The sequence below is a fragment of the Nerophis ophidion genome, linkage group LG14 (assembly GCF_033978795.1).
Source record: "Nerophis ophidion isolate RoL-2023_Sa linkage group LG14, RoL_Noph_v1.0, whole genome shotgun sequence".
In the NCBI taxonomy this organism is placed as follows: domain Eukaryota; kingdom Metazoa; phylum Chordata; class Actinopteri; order Syngnathiformes; family Syngnathidae; genus Nerophis; species Nerophis ophidion.
This window is the reverse complement of record NC_084624.1, coordinates 29,203,617-29,225,115: the sequence shown is the minus strand read 5'-3', so window position 1 is coordinate 29,225,115 and position 21,499 is coordinate 29,203,617. Positions and strand designations below refer to the sequence as shown.

Sequence of the window (21,499 nt, the reverse complement as noted above, 5' to 3'; positions counted from 1 at the left end):
TTTTGTCTTCCGACAGCAATTGAGGCAGAAAAGCAAACAGCAAGCAAAAATTGAAGCTACTCAGAAACTGGAGCAAGTTAAAAACGAGCAACTGCAGCAGCAACAACAACAACATCAGCAGCACACCAACATCCACGGTGAAGGAGATGGCAACAACAGTGGGAACCAAAGCCCGGCCTCCCTGCCCAGCAATGGAAGCACATCCCCAATACAGCATCTGAATTCTAAGGACAACTTTGCCAGGCCACAGTTACCAGGGACACCTACATCATGTCCTTCCGATGATGTGTTTTTACGACCACCTCCTCCTCCTCCATCTGGCTCGTCATCCCAACCTCAGTCCCCACAGGTTTTTTCACCAGGCTCCTCTGGCTCCAGACCATCTTCTCCATGGGACCCGTATGGCAAGATGGTAGGAACGCCAAGACCACCAACTCTGGGGCCAAATGCATGTCGAAGAATGCCCATAGAATCTGGCAAATCTCCCAACTCTTTGATGGAACAGCAGGACCGAGGGAGGCCTTCCCCTGCGCATGACAATTTTGGCTCCCCAACATCCATGAGCAATGATCCTTATTCCAAACCTCCTGACACGCCAAGGCCTTCTGGGGAAATGGACCCTTTTTTGAAGCCCATGGGGCCTCCGAGGTCCAGCCACGCTGCTCAGGGAAGACCCCCAATGGGCTCGCCAGGCAGAGATCCATACTCTAGACCAATGATAAGAAACGAGGCCTATCAACGCATGGCCCAAAACAGGATGATATTGTCCGACCCTTACTCAAGACCTTTACTGACACCAATCCCTGGAAGCAATGAGTCTGGCTCAGTACCCCTGTTCAAAACACCCATGCCCCCACCACAGGCTCACGATGCCTTATACAGAGGAGGTCAGCATCCTACAGACAGGTTTTCCCAGAATCAACAAGCTGATCCGTATGCTCAGCCCACACATACCCCTAGGCCTTCTGGTAATGACAACTTTACCAGTCCTCCTCGTATGGGCCAACATCACCCTCAAGCTCACTCATTTGCCCAGCAAGGACAAATGACGCAAATGTCTACAAATCCTTATGCTCACGCTCCTTCGACTCCGAGGCCGGACCATTTCACATATGACCCATTTGCTCAGCCTTCAGTTAATACTCGCTCTGTCGGTGAACCTGGTGCTCAACCGCGACCATTCTTTGAGACATATGCCAGACCCCCTGGCACTCCACGTCCACATGACAACTACAATCCACCTTCAAACACCCAAAGCGCATCCTCTGACCCCTACTCGCATGCTCCTGCCACCCCTCACCCCAGTGGGATGAACCAGTTTTCTCATCAGCCACACCCTGTCCAGAGGATGTCACCTTCCCACTCTGTAGACCCTTATTCTCAGCCACCTGGTACTCCACGACCCCCTGCAGTAGAGCGCTTTGCTAAGTCGCCAGGTAACCAGAGAGGACCTGTTGAGACATTTACAAGTACACCTGGGCCATCAAGACCAGGGAGTAGCGACATGTTTTCCCAACCCGGAAACACCCGATCAATGATGAATGACCCCTACACCCAGGCGCCAGGAACACCACGTCCTGGACCAAATGGGCTCAATAGACAGGGCTTAAGACCTGGATCTATGGCAACTCAGGACCCCTTCTCTGCACCTCAAGGCAGGTTTCAGGAAACCTTTTCTCACTCTGGCTCACAAACACCCAAACATCCTTGCATACCAGAAGATGGATTTACACGGTCACCCTCCAGAAGACCCAGTCAAACACCTGGTCATGACCCATTTGAGCAAACCCCTATGACCCCTCGGCCACAGTCGGAGAAAATGGAAATTAAAGATCAGTCAAGCCTGGGTAACAGTGCACTTCAAGACCAGAGTCAGCGTCCTAACAACCCCCAACTGCCTGCCATATCCTCTGAGGCTCAGGCTGTTGCCCTTGCTGAAAACGAGGAAAGGCTCAGACAGGTACTTCTGTTATTTCCTATTTTCCTTTACTCTTTTTCAAGAGTTTATTGTAGAAAACCTTTTATCAGCAATGATAGAATTCAATACTGTCTATCAATATCGTCAATCTTCCTGATAAAGGGGTAACATTTGCCGCTGCGGTTTAATAGGAAGCATGTATATTTATTATTGACACCGGGCATGGGCTGTTCTGATTTTAACTGGCAGTTTTTGTCTATATAGTAATTCATCAGTGATTTATGAAACCTTTATTATTTAACATCTTTCCACTCTTGGGTTTTATAGCGTCAACGAATTCGAGAGCTCATCCTGAAGCAGCAGCAACAAAGGAGTGCCATTCGACAAGAGAGGTGCCCTCAGGAGCCTGTTGGCAACATGGCTCCTGTAACACCAAGACCTTGGCCCCAGGATGATCCAGGCCAACAGGGGGACATGTTTAACAGACCTCCACCACCTTACCCCGGACAAGGACCCATAGGAGGGCCAATGAGATGTCCTGGACCTTTTCAAGCTGATCCACGTGTTCCATTCACGAATGAAGGACAAATGCTTAGGGGCCCACACCCTGGAGATCCTAATTTTAGACATCAGGGATCAAGGTTTGTAATAGAATTACATTTTTTTGTATTGTCACTTGCTTGCTCTAAATATGTTGCCGTTGACCTTACATGTTCTTATCCTATTGTAGGTTTGCATTTCCAGCTGGCGCTCTAGGACCTCATCCACCCCAAGAAATTTTTCCTCGTAGACAACATCCATTGCAGGATATTCCTCCTCAGATGAGACGTTCCATGTCTGCCGAAATGGCAAAGTCGATTGGTGGTAATCCAATGACAGTTCATCAGCACTTTCCGCCACGCGGTATGCCAGTTCAGCAGCATAACATCATGGGCCAGCCCTTCATTGAGCTCCGACACAGAGCAGCAGAAAACAGACCACGCATGGCATTCCCCAACATGGATCCCAACATGCATGCTCAAAGACCTACTGGCTTTCCAGGCACGCTCGACAACAGGTTTCCATTACTGCAGGGGCCCAGGATGGTTGACCCAATGACCAACCAGAGTGGCCACGTGCACTTTTCAGCCAGCATGGACAATCTTAATCAGCAAGCCCAAATGTCAGAAAATATTCAGCTTAAACAGTCTCCTTTGATGAGATCCATGAGCCAGCCTTCTCCAAATGAGACCCAAAACATATCTACATCCCATATCCTTTCTGCTCCCCCTGCTGGCCCGAATGAGACTGTCTCAGTGGCCACAAGCGAAACTGGAGAGGAGAAATTGGATGCTGAGGAATCGGCGGTGAAAGACCTCGAAGATGTAGAGGTGAAGGACTTGGTAGATTCTGACTTGGAAAACCTTAATTTAGATCCTGAAGATGGCAAAGATCTGGATCTTGAGACAAATGACCTACACCTTGATGACTTTTTGACATCTGGGAAATTTGACATCATTGCTTACACGGACCCTGATCTTGACGACATTAAAAAAGACATGTTTAATGAAGAACTAGATCTGAGTGATCCTATGGATGATAGTGCTGACACTGCAGAGATGAACAAAAGCCTGGATCCCAGTAATACTGAAGCTTCATCCAGTTCAGCAGCCATACTGGAAAAAACAGATGCTACTGATGAAAAACCGGCAGAAGTCAAACATGACACTACTGAGAGTCAGGAATCTGTGGCTTTGGAAATAAAAACAGAGGTCAAGGACTGTCAGAAATCCCCAGAAGTCCCTGGAACAAACCAATCAAACCAACAAGGAGCCCTCTCCGACTCCACCCCTGTCCTCTCCAGTCTACTCATTAAGCAGCAGCCTGAAGAGCAGCCATTAAACCCAATAGTTGAATCTGTCACTCAAGACAAGAACACCCTGCCCCAGCAGAACCAAGCCACTGACAGTGAGCATACACCCGTCCTTTCAGTGAGTCAAGCAATGCCCGGCGGCCCCGCTGCCGCTGAGTCATCCATGACAACGTTTGACACGGACCAACAAGTGGGGCTAGTCTCAGGAGTGGATCAGCAGGTTTTAAACCAGGTCTTGGGTCAGAACAGCCAACACCGTCCTCTTCTGCTGGAAGAACAACCTCTGCTGTTGCAGGACCTCTTGGACCAGGAGAGGCAAGAGCAGCAGCAACAGAGACAAATGCAAGCCATGATACGACAGCGCTCCACTGACTCTTTCTTTCCTAACATAGGTACTTCTTGCTCTAACTTAAAGCCTTAATTAGATCTGCAATGGGAATATTCATGTTTCACAGCAGCATAGTGGATAGTAGCATCAAACAAGAATATATTTATTTTTTTAATCCAAGACCCAAAATACATAAACAAGTTTTGTCTAGTACATGTTTGAAATACAACTTTGCTGACACTTTTTCAGAAAACTGCCACGCACAACACAAATTCTGATCTGCATTTTTGGCCCCCCTTCGTGTGTATAAATTAGGGGTGAGCGATGATTAAAATTTTTATTCAGAATTAATCGCACTATTTCTCCGATTAATCACGATTAACTGCATTGTAGGCGCAAAACCCAAAAATGAATTCAAAAGTAGTGTGTAGTGCACCTTTATTGGAATATTCTCCCTTATGAACAAAAGCGCCAAAACATTTGTTGTGCAAACACAATTTAAATCAGTACTTGTTAAACAGTAGCAGTTAAATAGCATATTTTATGAAAATCAACTCAAAAAATGTAAATACCAATATTCAAGCTTTTTGCTACTGCCAGGGCGTTTAAGTTATCCTGTTTGTTATGGAAAATAAATATAATCTACATTCAAATACCTGAGCCAGAATCATAACATCCGAACAGGCAATTTCTGAGGTAACAGCATAAACATTTTTTTTTATCAGGGAGAAAGAAAAGAAAGGGTGAATCACAAAACACTTCACCCCTGGGATTTCCCTTACAGGGAACTGGAATGTAAAGTCAATTTTAATAATGGAGTTCCTTCAGAGAATTTCACTCAACACGGTGCAGTTTGATCATTCTTAGAACTTGACGGCCATTAATTTTAAATTAATGGCCGTAATATTAAGTCCCATAATATTTACTGTGCAAACACACTTTTAACACTGTATAACTTCAGTGACGTACGCGCGGATAGGCAATTATATCATCCGCAACCGCGTCACTAAAGTCGTCATCCACCCGCCATCCACCCAAACCAACATTTTATCAACACCGCAACCGCCCGCCACCGGCCCGTTGTTACATATCAGGGGTCGGCAACTTTTACCACTCATAGATCTAATTTGACCCGTTTTACAAAGTATAGAAGATAATGGGAGCCGCACACATTCTCGTGACTGTTTGTGGGTGCTTATCCAGAAAACAAGATTGAGGGCGTGCTATGAAGTTATTGTCTTTGACACTTTCAACAACATGTACAAACTGTTTGCCTGTCCAGCAACATGTTGTGTCAGCTTCCGCAGAAACACGTACAAGATTGAAAGGCAATACTGGGTGACACAGAGTACACTGATGGTTGTGATATAAAAATTATAACACTCTTACTAATATGCGCCACACTGTGAAGCCACACCAAACAAGAATGACAAACACGTTTCGGGAGAAAATCCTCACAGTAACAACATAAACGCAACACAAAAAATATCCAGAATCTTTTGCATCCATGAGTCTTCCTGACTATATTATACACCCTGCTAGCACCAAACCCCGTCCCCTGTGTGTTGGTAGGGTGGGTGTTTGGTGTGGCTTCACAGCGTGGTGCATATTAGTAAGAGTGTTAAAATTGTTTATATTACAACCATCAGTGTACTCGGCGTCACCCAGTATGCCTCTCAGTCGTGTACGTTTGTCTGCGGAAACCACATATAACATGTTGCTGGACTGGCATGCAGTTTATACATGTTGTAGAAGGCGTCAAAGGCAATGGCTTTATAGTACGCCCTAATTCTTATTAACTTGGTGAACGCCAGCAGATATTCGCGAGAAAGTTTGCGGCTCCTGTTGTTTCTTTACTTTGTGACATAAGTCAAAATGGCCCTTAGAGTGGTAAAGGTTACTGATCCCTGAACCATGTATATCAAATAATTCCGAATGGTTCAACCGCCACCCGCCCCGAATCTATTTAAAATCTAATTTTTCATCATGTCACCCGCCTGACCCGCGGTTTATCCGCGGACTTCGCGGATGAGACCGCAAACCGCGCATATTTCAGCAGAGAGGCATTATGCTGTTTTCATGATAGACAGAGCATGTGAATGCAGCATCCACTTTTCATCAATATAATGCACTGTATATCCGAGGTAATTATGCTTACCGATTGATGTCCAGTAGTCCCCACTGAGAGCAACTACAGCTGCATGTTGTAAAGTTGTTTCTTTTACGGTCCTCTCCTTTTCATACAACTGGTATATTCTTCGTGCGATGGTGTGTCTTGATGGCGGCTCATACGTGCTGTCACTTTTTGCGATTCACACAAAATTTCTCAGGCCGGCGTCTTCCACAACACTAATGAGCTTACAGTCTGGAACTATCCCCTTCGCTATAGCATCTGTTAGCTTCTCTTGCTCTCGTTTATCTATACTTCTCCCGCACGCTGCATTTTTTAACGTAGTCTGCCGAAGCTTGGCTCCAATTGTTACTTTGTTGAATAGTGTGCTCGCATCAACAGTGTGCTTCGCGTCAAGGTGAAATTTTAGACTGGAAGTACTCCTGTGATAAGAAAATTCAGCTTGGCAGTGGCTACAAACCACTTTGCTTCTGTCATATCCGCCGCCTGAAGTACTTTATGATGAAAATGACACTTTAAAAGTTCTGTTAAGTTACCTTTCTTCTTGATGCTTTTGTTTTTTTTCCGCGTTCTCTTTCCTTTTCCGTTGGGGCCTGCAATAGGCGTTGACAAAATAAATGCATGTTAACAACATACGCAAATGCGCGATAAAATATTTGTCGCCGTTAATAGATTCATGTGTTAACTCTAAATTTACACATTAACTTGCCCACCCTTAGTATAAATACATAATGTGTATACATCCGTATACACTACTAGGCTATGCAGTGTCAGTTTAGTTTTAATTCTAATAAATACCATTTGTTGCTTTTTTCAGACTTTGATGCCATCACTGACCCAATCATGAAAGCCAAGATGGTTGCCCTCAAAGGCATCAACAAAGTCATGGTTCAGAACAACATCGGAATGTCTCCAATAGTTATGAACAGGTAAGAAGCTGTTTTTTGTGCATAACTCAAAATGCAAACACACACACAAAGAAGTTGATTCCGTATTCCTAATGTTGAGGATATGAAAGCAAATCATGGCTAAACAATGGAATACTGTAATCATGGAGAGATAATTCATGAATACTATTTTTGTGCTCGTGTCTCACAGGTTTACACCTGGTCCTGTAACACCTTGTTCTGAAAGTACACCACTTCCCCCACAAGTTTTAGGACAGGTAGTAGAACTTCTTAAATGAAAATATGTTACATCAGGCAAATGATGTACTAACAAACTTCTCGATTACCTTTTTCATCAGGATGGCAAATTAACACAAGTAACACGACCAAATCCTCCCAATTTTGGTCCTGGATTTGTTAGTAAGTTTTTTTTTTAATTAAATGGATTTGCATAATCGCTTGTCTTGAAGTATTGTCAGATTCAGAAAAGTATTTATTTATGCCTCCTATTCTGTCTGGGTTGCTAACAAAAGAGCTTCTTCTTTCCAGACAACGCTCAAAGGGCACAGTATGAAGAGTGGCTGCAGGAAACTCAGCAACTACTTCAAATGCAGCAGAAGTTTCTGGAGGAGAAGATCGGAGCTCACAGGAAGTCAAAGAAAGCTTTGTCTGCCAAGCAAAGAACAGCAAAGAAGGCAGGGAGAGAGTTCCCAGAGGAGGATGCCGAGCAGCTCAAGCATGTCACAGAGCAACAGGGTGTTGTGCAGAAAGAACTCGAACAGGTAAAAGCTCAGGCCTTTCAAGCTCCTTCACAGAATGCTTTTTTTTTCCTCTCCGAATGCAGCTGAGATAGGCTCCAGCATCCCCCACAACCCTGCGAGGGACAAGCGGTAGAAAATGGATAATTGGAATCTCACCCCTAACATTGTTGGTCTAAATCCCACTGCACAAAAAGAACTGATCTGTAACTTACAGAACACATTTCATCGTTAAAATTACTTGCTTGATTGAGTAAATACCAAGCTACTGCAATGTGCAGCGCAATTTATTATATTAGAAAATAGCGAGCATGCGACAAACCAATCAATTTTGAATTAGTCGTAATACAATAATACAACACTACTTATAAAAATGTGTATATTTTCAGCAACCTTAGCTTTAAAAGTATAAGTGGTGTAAGTGTAACATACAATCAGTAAAGGTTGTTCATTTATATGTTCAATTTCAAACCTTTTTCACTAAAGGCGGAATACTAAAGGGGATGTGAGAGATGCTAAATACTAAAAACGTTAGAGTTTACAATATGTATTCAAAGAGAAATCTTTGTTAGTTAAAATAGTCAATATTTTACATTATGCCATTTTTGCTTTATTTTTACCATATTTTGTTGTATTTTTTTATTTTATTATTATTATTTTTTTAATCTGTAGAATATGACTGGGCCAGTAGCCATGTCACTCCACTTCCAGGGTATTCGCGGGGTCTTAAAAAGTCTTAAATCTAACAATTTGAATTTAAAGCCAATAATTTACCAAAATATCTCCTAAAAGGTTTTAAATACGATATCGAAAGGTCTTAAAAATCTTATTTATGTAAATTGTATTTAAAACATGCATAAACTTCAGTCTTGCTATTAAATGTTTAGATTTTTGGGTACGCTGTAATGTAACTACAAAACAGAAGTAAAGTAGGCTACCTGTGCTGCCCGGTCAAAATTAATCGCGCACTACCTAGTATGAAATGCACGCGCATCGGTGTATGGTTACAGTTTAGCATAGCAGCAAATTAAACTTAACAAAAGCCCACAGCAAAGCTGAATTACTTGCATAAGATTAGTAAGTGCAAGTTCAACTTTTTTGTGGCTCTAGGACAATAAATTTAATGCATGCTTGAAGCCGGTGGATGAAAACGTATTAAGTGTTTAGGACTCGGATGTGGAGACATTGAGGAGGGAAGCGTTTGTAAACATTGTGATGAAAGTGAATGGAATGATAATGTAAAAGTCAAAAATCCGTGATAAGTCTGTTTCAAAAGATGCTGAAACCCCACAAACACTTGTGGGTAAAGTGGGGCAAATTGCCAAAGGAGATCAATATGTAATGTTTATTAGTGAAATCAGACTATTACATATAGTAAGCACACACTCAATTATCTGTGGTAGTAGTGTATTCACATCAGTAAAACGAGAAAAAAACATAATTCTCTTATATTATATCTATTATTTATTCCAATAATTTCAAGTCAACTTCTCATGCCTAATCTTTTCTCCAGGTTTATACTGTAACTGACATTAAAAGCTATAAAAATTGTCTGTTTAGTGGTTGGGTGAGCAAAAGCTAGCGAGATTTGTGAGTGTTAGCTTGTCATGCTTGAATAAAAATGCGTCCTTGTTTATTAGCAATATGTTTTCAAAAGAGTCACCAAAAAAACAGTAAACATTCATTTGTACACACTAGATACGAAATGAGCTTTGCCAATTTGAATGTTATCCACTTTATTGTCATCCAAATGGTTTAGGCTTTTACAACTTTGTGCAGATACAGTAGGAGTACAGTAGATGTTTTTATATGTTTGCTCATTTCTGGCAGCTGCAAAAACACTGCAGAAGTTAACCATTTGGCTTTAGCCAATATGCTAATAGTCCCTCTCACAGACAATATATGGTTGTGATTTCTTCTTCCATTGCTGACTTTCTGGTTGTTGTTGTTACATGAAAACAATTTATATGAAGCATACTGCACCTTTTGCAAGAAATAAATTCCATGGCAAATCTGTAAAAGGCTGTAATGATGTTTGCCAATATTTTTTAATTACTTTACAATAGTGAGGCTCCTTGGTATTTAGTTAGTTTAACCATTTTGTTTTCTTATGTGAAAGAGCAGTGAATGAATTCATATACTTACAATTCATTCTGGCCCTCAGATTTTCCTTTGTCTTTGTCCGTATTGATATGAAGTTGTCTTAAATTATATTCACTCCGGTCTTGAAAATTCTTAAATTTGACTTATTGAAACCTGCAGATACCCTGCACTTTGGAAATTGCTGATCTTTGACATAAACGTGAATGACTTCTAAGCTTGACCTCTCTAATCTTCAACTGCTGTGTCAAAGCCTTTCCCCATCCCCCCAAGATTTATAAACCATTGTTTTCTTTTCTTACACATGGAAATGTGACCATGTTCACTTTTTTTTTAGATCCGAAAGCAACAAAAGGAGCATGCTGAACTCATAGAAGAATACCGGATGAAACAGCAACAAAACAACATGACACCCTTAATTCCTGGGATGCATCCAGTGCCGGGTCCTGCTGGCATGGTTCCCAGTGGGCCGCCAATAGTCCAGCCTCAGGTGAACCCCATTATGCAAATGCCACTTCATACTGGCCCGCCGAACGCTGCTCCAAGAATGCCCAACCCGCCACCACCGGGCTGGCACCCTGGGGCTCCCATTCCCATGGTTGGACCTGGAATGCCACCTATAATGCCCCCTCAAGTGCACGTGGGACATCCAGCACAGCCTCATCAGATGCCAATGGGTAACGTGCTTCAGCACTCCCAAATGCCAGTGGAGCCACAAGTGCCACCAGCACCTCAAGGGTCTGTCAAACCCATGCAAGCAGGGGGTGTGAAGTTTGATGACAACAATCCATTCAGCGAGGGTTTCCAAGAGCGGGAGAGGCGTGAGAGGCTCAGGGAACAGCAGGAGAGACAGCGGGTGCAGCTCATGCAGGAGGTTGAGCGGCAGAGAGCCCTCAAACACCGTATGGAAATGGAGCAGCAAGGTATGATGGGGCCAGATGAGAACATGGCGCCGCTCGCTCAGATGCCGTTCTTTAACTCGGAGCTACCGCCGGACTTCATACAGCCCCAGAGGCCTCTTGTACAGCAGCAGCAACAGCTTGGACCAATGTTCCCTCAGCCGCAGGCCATGGGCTCATCAACTGGGATCTTTATGCAAGGTGAAAGGAGGCCTACGATGGGAAATGGGATAATGCCTCCTGAAATGGGGCCTGATCATCTTGGGCTACAAGCATCAAACTTTCCACACGGTCAGCCCAGGCCTCGTCCATTTAGTGGACCAGGCATGATGCTTCAGATGCCAGGCGAATGCCCACCATTTGGGGGCGACCAAGCTACACCTCTTCCGTCTAACTTTCCTGGCTCAGGCCAATCTTTAATCCAGCTGTACTCCAACATCATCCCAGATGAGAAAGGAAAAAAGAAGAGAAACCGCAAAAAGAAGAAGGACGACGATACAGATTCTGTCAAAACGCCTTCAACTCCGCATTCGGATCTCACTGCCCCACTCACGCCGAGCGTCTCAGACACCTCGTCAACGCCAACCAGGAACCCCCATCTCTTTGGAGACCAAGACCTGTCAAGATCACCCCTTGGGTGTTCTACTCCAAGTCATTCTGAGCTAGAGAGACAACTTTCCGGAGGGCATTCTGGACAAAGTGGACTTGCCCTGGATGCAGCGAGAGCTCAGGCTCAGGAGCACGACAGGATCCTCAGCAACATCAAGCTGGAGCAGACTGACGCCAGTGAGTGTCACGGCTCAAGAGATGGGCCTGTCAGTTCAGAGATGAGCTCTGTGAAGGAGGAAGGCAGCAAAGAGAGCATGTCTCCTTTCCCCTTAGGTCAAATACCAAACAAGGGTGAAGCTGGCAATGAACTACTGAAACACCTTCTGAAGAACAAGAGTACCACTCCACCAAGGTTCTCCCAGCAGCAGTCGGAGGAGAGCCTGCGATCAGAGGAGGAGGAACCTGCTGACTGCAAAGCCCTGCTCAGGCAAAGCTCTGTGGACAGCAATGGGGTCAGTGTCTGTGTTAGCAGTGTGTGTCATGAGGTTGTAGCGCACTGGGGGGTGGGCGGCACAGTGAGTCATCCACCAGATAAGTGTTTAGGAGGCGCGCTGAGTCATATGTTACGAGTCATACCTGTCATAGTTTTGAATGACTCACTGATGTATTTGAAAACCTCATCCTCAGAAGTCCTGAATTAAAAGTATCTCTTAAAGCGGTGGACCGGAACATTATTGAGTAGAACCTGCATTATAAACCAGTCCCAAATAATTTGTCATCACGATAAAATAAGATGAAAAAAAAACTAAAATATTCAGTTCTCTATAGTATTTCAGGATTTACAATAATGTTATACTCTACAAACTTTTGAAACTGAATAACAACACAAAAACATATGTTAATGTATTTAAAATAAATATGATTGAACTACAGCAGGGGTCACCAACGTGGTGCCCGCTGACCTGTTCTAAAAATAGCTCAAATAGCACCACTACCAGTGAGCTGCCTGTTTTTTAAATTGTATTTATTTACTAGCAAGCTGGTCTCGTTTTGCTCGACATTTTTAATTCTAAGAGAGACAAAACTCAAATAGAATTTGAAAATCCAAGAAAATATTTAAAAAACTTGGTCTTCACCTGTTTAAATAAATTCATTTATTTTTTTACTTTGCTTCTTATAACTTTCAGAAAGACAATTTTAGAGAAAACATACAACCTTAAAAATGATTTTAGGATTTTTAAACACATATACCTTTTTACCTTTTAAATTCCTTCCTCTTCTTTCCTGACAATTTAAATCAATGTTCAAGTATTTTTTTTAAAGTTATTATTGTAAAGAATGATAAATATGTTTTAATTTAATTCTTCATTTAAGCTTCTGTTTTTTCGACAAAGAATATTTGAAATATTTCCTCAAACTTATTATGATTAAAATTCAAAGCAATTATTCTGGAAAATCTAGAAAATCTGTAGAATCAAATTTAAATATTATTTAAAAGTCTTTTGAATTTCTTTTAAAATTTTTGTTCTGGAAAATCTAGAAGAAATAATGATTTGTCTTTATTAGAAATATAGCTTGGTCCAATTTGTTATATATTCTAACAAAGTGCAGATTGGATTTTAACCTATTTAAAACATGTCATCAAAATTCTAAAATTAATCTTAATCAGGAAAAATTATTAACGATGTTCCATAAATTATTTAACATTTTTAAACAGATTCGAATTAGCTAGTTTTTCTCCTCATTTTTTGGGGTTGAATTTTGAATTTTAAAGAGTCCAAATTGAAGATAAACTATGTTTCATAATTTTATTTTCATTTTTTTCGTGTTTTCTCCTCTTTTAAACCGTTCAATTAAGTGTTTTTTTCATCATTTATTCTCTACAAAAAACCTTCCGTAAAAGGAAAAAAAATTACGATGGAATGACAGCCAGAAATACCCATTTTTTTATGTATATAGATTTATTTATTATAGGTAAATTGAGCAAATTGGCTATTTCTGGCAATTTATTTAAGTGTGTATCAAAATTTGCATTAATCAGTACCCAAGAAGTAGCTCTTGGTTTCAAAAAGGTTGGTGACCCCTGAACTACAGTGTACTTTGTATCTAGACAGCTTTAACAATTTTCTTTGCGGTTTCATACCTTATCTGTTCACACTGAAGTCAAAATAGATGTGATTTGTCGCCTGGGTCCCGATACAGACCACAGTCCGCCTGTTTGGGACCTTCAACCTAGCCTAAAGTATGAGAGCACTTTAATATGATGAATGTTAATAATTTTCTGGTATGGTTTCATCCTTAGGCGTATTCTGATGGCACACTGGACATTCAAGGGCCTCTAATGCACGAACAGGAGAAGAAAAAAGGCAGGAATAAAAGAACCCCAAAAGGAGGAGAGAAACCTCCATCTCGCTACAAGAAAAGGAAGAAGGAAGGAGATGAGAGGCAACTGGTTCACCCTGACACCGTCATGACCCAAATCAAACAGGTACACTGGTTTACATGAATCATTGAGGATGGTGGTAGGTGTGAATTAGTGGCATAGGCATAAAGCATCACACCGGATGTTGGAAGCTCTGACCTTTATTAACTTGTTTTATTCTCATCCTTGTCTCTGTTTTGCACAGCAACTCTCTTTGCTTCCTCTTATGGAGCCCCTTATTGGTGTCAACTTTGCCCACTTTGCTCCCTACGGAAGCGGCCAGCTCAACGGCGAGAACCTCCTATCTGGTACTTTTGGCAGTGCCTCGCTGGATGGAGTGTCTGACTATTACTCGCAGCTGGCCTACAAGGTAAAATCTGCTCATCCTATGAATTTTTCAGACAGCAAAAGTAACATTGAGAACTTACCTTCACTTGGCCATGTTTCCCTAAAGCAGAGTAACCTGAGTAATCCACCAACCCCTCCGGCATCACTGCCTCCCACGCCACCACCTGTGAATAGGCAGAAAATGATCAATGGTTTTGCCACAACAGAAGAGTTGGCTAGCAAAGCAGCTGCCATGGGTAAAATATACCGCATATTAAAGCATTGACTTGGCTGAGCTTTTATCCGTTTGTAGTATGACGACGTGCTTCTCTTTTTGCAGTGTCAAAAAGCCTTGTACCAAAGCCGTTACATGTCCCGTTTAGGACTGAAGACGATCTACTAGCCCGGGCCATTGCCCAGGGACCCAAAACAGTGGATGTCCCCGCCTCCCTTCCCACCCCTCCACACAACAACCAAGAGGAGCTAAGGTATTTGATACATACCCTATTTCCGTGTTTCATACACTTACGCACACAAATGAGCGATGGGTAAATGGCACCTCAGTGAGTGTGTGTTAACATCGTATTGATACTGTGTTGGTGTTTAATAGTGATCATCCGCCAACTGCTGGATTAAAAAAGTCCCCACATTTGACCTACAAAAAAATAATTGATTTTGTTCTACTTGCTGGGAAAGGAATATGAAATGCACAACTCTGGTCAATGAGCCAAATCGTAAACAAGGGAAGAACATTTACCTTAATTTGTGATATAAGATCAAAATGATCACACACTTAGAAATGTATTTTTTTGTAGATCCAGTTAGTACATGCTGTCCATTGTGAGTGAAATGATTGATCCTTGATGAACACAGTCTGGTGCTTTGCAGTCAAATGACACAGCAGCTGTATAGGTCACATGTCTTTTTTTTTTTTTCTTAAAATAACACACGCATCAAGGCTTCAAGAGACACAGTATCACTCTTTGTCTTTAACATTTATCAGCATCGGCCTCTTTTTATCGGTATCGGTATACTATTTTTTTCAACTACAACAGCACTACATCAGCAGATACGATATATACACGTATGATACCAGTATTTAGTATTTTAAACTACAAATGATTGGTCAAGTAGATAGTAATAACCACTGCTCAGGCACCAGCCCATTTTCCCTGCTTGTGAAAAGGTGTTTTTTTTTTTCACCGCAGCGCTTACCCATTTACCCAGCGCCAAGCCTCATTTGGTTAGATTCTGAGTTATTGTGATGAAGAGAATTTCCATCTTTTCACCAAATTTTCCAGGAGATTTCCTATTTTTTTGAAATGCAAATGTTAATGCTCCTCTTAGACACGCGTAGAAAGGTCTTCGGTATTATTCCGTTATCGGCCTCCTCGCTACTGATAATCGTTATCGGCCCTGAAAAAACATATTTGTTGCTCTCTACTCCTTGTGTTTAATAAGGCATCAATGGTTTAGTATCGTTTGAGCCATCACTAGCATAAATGTTTCCATGGTGTGTGATTATTTTCTCCCTGCAAACTAACAGTAACCGGGGACAGGAGCTTTGCAAAGAAAGGGACACACCTGACAGTTTTGTTCCATCCTCATCCCCCGAGAGCGTGGTTGGCATGGAAATCAGTCGTTATCCAGACCTGTCACTGGTGAAGCAAGAGCCGCCTTCCCCCTGCCTCTCCCCTGTTCTCCCCATGCTCCCTGCGCCGGATGGCAAAGGTAGGTGACTCTCTCAGAATAAAGGTATTTGCTTATGTAATATCTATAACAATCTGTGACAATCTCGCCTCCTAGCATCAGAGGTCAAATTGCGGGAGATAAAGACGGAAATTTCAGGAACATTCTTTGGATCCCCTTTTGGCCCCATGTCTAATGATGCTAAACCAGGGCTGGTTTCTGTAGCCATCACGTTGAGGCCGGCTGCAGCAGAGGTAAAACTACTTCAATTTAGTGTAAATTAGCTTTGTCTTTTAATTTGTATTGTCTTTTAATTTGTATTGTCTAAAGTTCGCTTGGTTAACATAAGGGATACATACCATACCCAGTCTTAGAATCAGAATACAAAGCTCTTGTAATTGAATCAAACTTTATTTATACAGCACTTTCCATGCACAGGCAGGCGATAAACACAAAGTGCTGTACAAAACAAAACAAACAGACATAATAATAGATGAGAAGAAAACACACTGAGACAGCACTGTTGACAATAACAAAGCAAAAACTAAATATGGCAAACATTTGAGGAAAATTGCTATTAACAACCACACACCGTAGAGGAAAAAAAAACAATTACTGGATACCCTTGATTGTCATTTTCTGTTCATTATTGTGTTCCTCTTTTTTGATGAATGTATTGGCTTTTAACACGTATATTCCTACTGTAATGACCTCACACTTGGGTAGTACATACAAACCTTGCAGGGTAACACGCTATATTATATCTAACCATTAAAAACTGTACATTTTCTCACCAAAATGTATGATTTGAACACTTGATGTTTTTATGTTTCTCCCCAAGAACATCACTGGTGTGGTGGCAGCCATTTCCGAGCTGCTTTGTGTCAAGATTCCTAGCAGCTACGAGGTCAGTAGCACCCCAGACCGGGGGCCCATCCCAATGCTAGCTTGCCCTCGGATGGACATTCGCCCTCCCATGCCTTTTTACGGACAAGCAGACAATGGAGGCCTTCACGGTCGGCCTGGACAGATGATCAGGCCCAGTACTCCACAGGGAATGATGCAACAGCACACACATCATTTTCGCTTCCATCCCAACAGTCCAGGTGCAGAAAAAAGCAATCATCCTTTTTAAGGAGCAATGAAATACATTTAAAAACATGTTTTGCACTGAATTGTTTTAGTTTCAAATACATTGTTTTATGGATAGATTTTTACCATGGACCATTGTTGTAATAATAGTGATACTATAGATTATTGATACCCCATAACACCACTGCACTTTAACTTCAGTTGATGTTTTGTGAGCCAATTGTAATATTTGGTTTTACTCTAGGCTCTGCTGTGGCCCGAGGACCCGACATGCGAACTCCTGGCAGCCCTGGATGTAAACCTCAGTGGTGCCGCAACTGTAAGGTTGTTGTTCTGGGCAATGGAGTGCTAAAATCCCTCAAAGATCTGCCGTCTCAAATAAAGGTACCCCATCACTGTGTTGTTAGGGTTGACGTAAATTAACAAAAATAAACAAATGTCCTGACTTCTGTCGAGAGGATATTACTGTATGTAATTTAAATTGCATGTGTTAGATGTTTAATGTATAGATGTGTTTGATAAGCCTTTTTATTTGTTTTATAGCCTATGTCTAATAGACTGTTCATGTGTTTTTATAGTCTATAGACCAGGACTATTCAACTAGTTGCCCGTGGGCCAAATTTGTCCCGGGAGCAAAACCATACTGGCGCCCAGCGTTCAGTTCAGTTCACATTGTTTTCCACAAAGTGATTTATGTATCTAAGGTGTTGCTGTAGCTTGTTTACTTCAGGTGGAGTAAGTAGGCATTTGTTTAACTTACTTATTATACTAGCAGTGTTTCTCAGGGTTCCATTTTGGATCTCTCATTTTTGCCATTTGGGCAATTTAACCGGCTGAGTTGAGTTGAGTTTGAGTTTATTTCGAAGATGCATGCATACAACATGCGACATGACAATTTCCGTTTTTTCTTTTCAACATTTTCGAAAAGGAGTACAAAAAAGAATGGCTTATTTATCCCTGCCACTTTTCCTTTTCATAGCAGTTGCTAACACTTTTGTTAACTTCCTGTTCTCACTTTATTCACAATATACTCCATAAGTAATAACATTAAATAAATAAATAAACAATTATTAAAGTAAGTTGTATTTAACATGGTGAGATAAATAAAATTAGTAAAAATAATGCAGAATGTTTATTATGGTTCTTCTTCTTTGTACTTTGTAAACACTTTAAGTTTGAAGAGTTTCTTGGAGTATATCATGTTAGTACATTGTTTGATTTCTTTACTTAATCCATTCCATAATTGAATTGCACATACTGATATACTAATGGTCTTAAGTGTTGTGCGTGCATACAAATGCTTTAAATTAAGTTTTTTCTCTAAGGTTGTATTTCTTCCCTTTTGTTGAGTATAATTGTATGTTCTTTGTGTATAATTTTAGCTGTTTGCAAGTTCACTATGTCGTGTAATTTCAGTATTTTCGATTCAATAAATAAAGGGTTTGTATTTTCTCTATATCCAACATTATGTATTACTGTAACTGATCTTTTTTGTAACACCGTTAGTCAATGAAGTGTACTTTTGTAGTTATTTCCCCATATTTCTGCACAATAACTCCGATGTGGTAACAGTAGTGGCTTGTGAGTTGAGTTAAAATAACTTTTTGCAGCAGATTCTTAAAAATACTACAGTGCTCTCATAGAGATGATCTTGAACTAGCTTTTTTGCAGAATATCCTTAAAACAGCAGAGGGCTCATGTAACTCCTGACTAAATATACAAGTGCAACCATTTACCATTTAAATAGACCACAATAAAATGTTCACTGTAGAGGGCAAGAAAGAAATCCGGCCCGGCCCTCTAGTCTTTAGCTTTCTGGAAATGTGTCCCCAGAAAAGTGTACTTGACTAGCCCTGTGACAGACTTTTGATTCAAGTTGAGCTTGAAAGTTTGCATATATTTAGTGCTGTAAAAATATTATTCTTATTAGGAACCTGAAGGCCGTTTCAAAGATGAGCTGGTCTTCTGCAGTCAGAACTGCTTCCTACTCTACTGCTCCTCGTCACCAGTGCGGTCCAGATTTTCCACAGAATCAAAGGTTTGTAGCACATAATGCATGATCAACACAGTGAGTGTGGGATAAATGCACTGCATCATGGTTGTCATTCTCATTTTTTCAGGAATCACTGAGCCTTCTCTCGGCCTCAGATCAGACGGCGGGTTTTTCTAAAGCCCAGCACCAGTACAACAACAACATGTCCTCAATGGATGTTCATTGTCTAGCCCAGCTTGAGCCCAAACACTCTCCCCCGTCCACCTCTCCAATCCGCTTCCCCATGGCTGGCGAGACACCTAAGCTGGAAACAAAGTCTGACGCCATCAAAGTGACCGTAAAGCTAAAAGCACGGCCAAGATCCCACGAGAGCTGGCACCAGGTAAAGAGACAAAAGGGTCTTCGGTGGAGGAAGTGGACTGTCCAGATTGTGATGCCAAGAGGAAACTCTCAGCTCCCGGATGAAGATAAGATTGATGACCTCTTGAAGAAACTTGGTGCCTCCTTAAGACCCCCTGCATCATTGCGGGATCACCGGCGATGTTGTTTCTGCCACCAGTTTGGAGATGGAATGACCGATGGTCCTGCTCGGTTGCTTAACGTTGACCTGGATGCTTGGGTGCATCTCAACTGTGCCCTGTGGTCCACAGAGGTGTACGAGACACAAGCTGGGGCCCTCATCAACGTGGAGCTTGCCCTCCGTCGTGGCCAAACAGTGCGCTGTGTCTACTGCCAGCAGATTGGCGCCACAAGCGGCTGCCATCGCTTGCGCTGTACCAACGTCTACCATTTCACGTGTGCCCTGCAAGCTCACTGCACCTTCTTCAAAGACAAGACCATGCTATGTCATGCACACAGGCCGCGGGGCACAGCTGGGCTTGCGCTGGAGCACGAGCTACGGTGCTTCGCCGTCTTTCGCCGCGTCTACGTCCAGAGAGATGAAGTGCGTCAGATAGCCACGGCTGTGCAGCAGCCTGAGTTGGGCTACACCTTCAGAATAGGGAGCCTTGTGCTTCATGCCATCGGCCAACTCATCCCTGTGCAAATGGCAGCCTTCCACTCCTCAACCGCCATCTTTCCAGTTGGCTATGAGGCTTGTCGTATTTACTGGAGCATGCGCCATGGCAATCGCCGTTGCCGATATGTCTGCGCTGTGGAGGAAAAAGAAGGACAACCAGAGTTTACCATCAGAGTTATTGAACAAGGCTATCAAGATCTGGTCCTGACTGACTCATCGGCAAAGGGTTAGTCCTCGCAGAGAGATTTGAGTCAGATTTCTCAACTTGTTTTTAACTTTCATCTCTTCTATTTAGGAGTGTGGGATAAGGTTCTTGGCCCTGTTGCTGAAAGAAGGAATGAATCAGGAACACTGAAACTCTTCCCAGTCTACCTTAAAGGAGAGGACCTGTTTGGGTTAACAGCATCAGCTGTTGCCAGGATCACTGAATCGGTTTGTAGGAGCTGTCTGAGAACCATTGTGACTGTATTATACATCATAAAACAATAACAATGTCTTACTTTACTGATAAATTTTAGCTCCCTGGAGTGGAGGCTTGTGACAGGTACTCATTCCGTTATGGACGCAACCCTCTAGTGGCACTGCCTCTCGTGTTTAATCCGGCCGGTAGTGCCAGGGCCCAACCAAGAACCATTTCTTCTCGCACCTCACTGGTCATCAGGTAACAAGCGGTGAAACCATCGATATTATAATTGTTTATTTTTGCATTAATGAATTAATGACATGTACCTGCTCTCAAAAAAAAAAGGCCGCAGCCTCAAGCTGTTTCTGGAGGCAGCGCCAGGTCTAATCAGAATGTGGCTCAGGGAGAAGGCGGTGCCCCCCACAACAAGCCTCCGGTAGTGCACCCGAGATCGTCTCAGTATCGGTGGATGAAGAGCGAATGGCGAGCAAATGTCTATCTGGCTCGCTCCCGCATTCAAGTGAGTTTTTACTCTAAAATTTATAATAATATTCTGGAACTTAAAACAGGACTTGTTACGATTTGAATTTACATTTAAAGTACCAGTAGAATAGAAAAACAAGTTGCTTCTATATTGAAGCTATTATTATATATATCTGATTTATAACACCAAAATACTTACAAAGTTTGCGACTAAATATAGCTATGATTGAAAATAGTATTCATCTCGCAGAAATTCCCAAGCCATTTTGAGAGATTATGAGCAAGCCAGTCATATGATCCGTGACATAGAGGTGGGAGCCACAGATCCCTTCCCCACCAACAACAATGCAAATCATGTAGACTTTAATCCTGAACCCTACATTTTTTTACCTGAATGTGTGGAGGATAAACTACAAGTTTTAGAAGCTGTGTGATGAACAGATTGAGCTGTAGTGAAACACAATAGCATCATGTAGCAGTATTGCTAAGTGCTAAACAAGAAATACAAATTACGGACATAGTACAACAATCACTTAATACATACTGTCTGCTCTCACTGTGATGTTGACTGATAGGATGTTCATATCTTTCTGTTTAGATGAAGAATTAATCGTAATTCACACAAAGGGTAAAAGGACAATTTGCTACTA

At 42.0% G+C, this 21,499-nt stretch overlaps 1 protein-coding gene across 7 annotated transcripts in view; it reads left to right on the top strand.

The window, feature by feature from the left end:
• Positions 1 to 21,499, top strand: part of kmt2cb (lysine (K)-specific methyltransferase 2Cb) — a 190,014-nt gene that overhangs the window by 155,051 nt on the left and 13,464 nt on the right. For 6 of the 7 annotated variants that reach the window (XM_061920335.1, XM_061920333.1, XM_061920334.1 and 3 more), the window contains 21 exons: positions 17 to 1,960; positions 2,246 to 2,559; positions 2,649 to 4,162; positions 7,047 to 7,158; positions 7,328 to 7,394; positions 7,476 to 7,536; positions 7,666 to 7,898; positions 10,312 to 11,934; positions 13,725 to 13,910; positions 14,050 to 14,214; positions 14,299 to 14,428; positions 14,512 to 14,659; positions 15,718 to 15,902; positions 15,978 to 16,114; positions 16,702 to 16,966; positions 17,197 to 17,336; positions 18,883 to 18,990; positions 19,073 to 20,189; positions 20,259 to 20,395; positions 20,482 to 20,624; positions 20,712 to 20,886. In XM_061920335.1, the coding sequence (XP_061776319.1) occupies positions 17 to 1,960; positions 2,246 to 2,559; positions 2,649 to 4,162; positions 7,047 to 7,158; positions 7,328 to 7,394; positions 7,476 to 7,536; positions 7,666 to 7,898; positions 10,312 to 11,934; positions 13,725 to 13,910; positions 14,050 to 14,214; positions 14,299 to 14,428; positions 14,512 to 14,659; positions 15,718 to 15,902; positions 15,978 to 16,114; positions 16,702 to 16,966; positions 17,197 to 17,336; positions 18,883 to 18,990; positions 19,073 to 20,189; positions 20,259 to 20,395; positions 20,482 to 20,624; positions 20,712 to 20,886 (8,904 nt within the window). The remainder of the gene's footprint in view (positions 1 to 16; positions 1,961 to 2,245; positions 2,560 to 2,648; positions 4,163 to 7,046; positions 7,159 to 7,327; positions 7,395 to 7,475; positions 7,537 to 7,665; positions 7,899 to 10,311; positions 11,935 to 13,724; positions 13,911 to 14,049; positions 14,215 to 14,298; positions 14,429 to 14,511; positions 14,660 to 15,717; positions 15,903 to 15,977; positions 16,115 to 16,701; positions 16,967 to 17,196; positions 17,337 to 18,882; positions 18,991 to 19,072; positions 20,190 to 20,258; positions 20,396 to 20,481; positions 20,625 to 20,711; positions 20,887 to 21,499) is intronic. The other variant, XM_061920330.1, reaches the window with a different exon arrangement.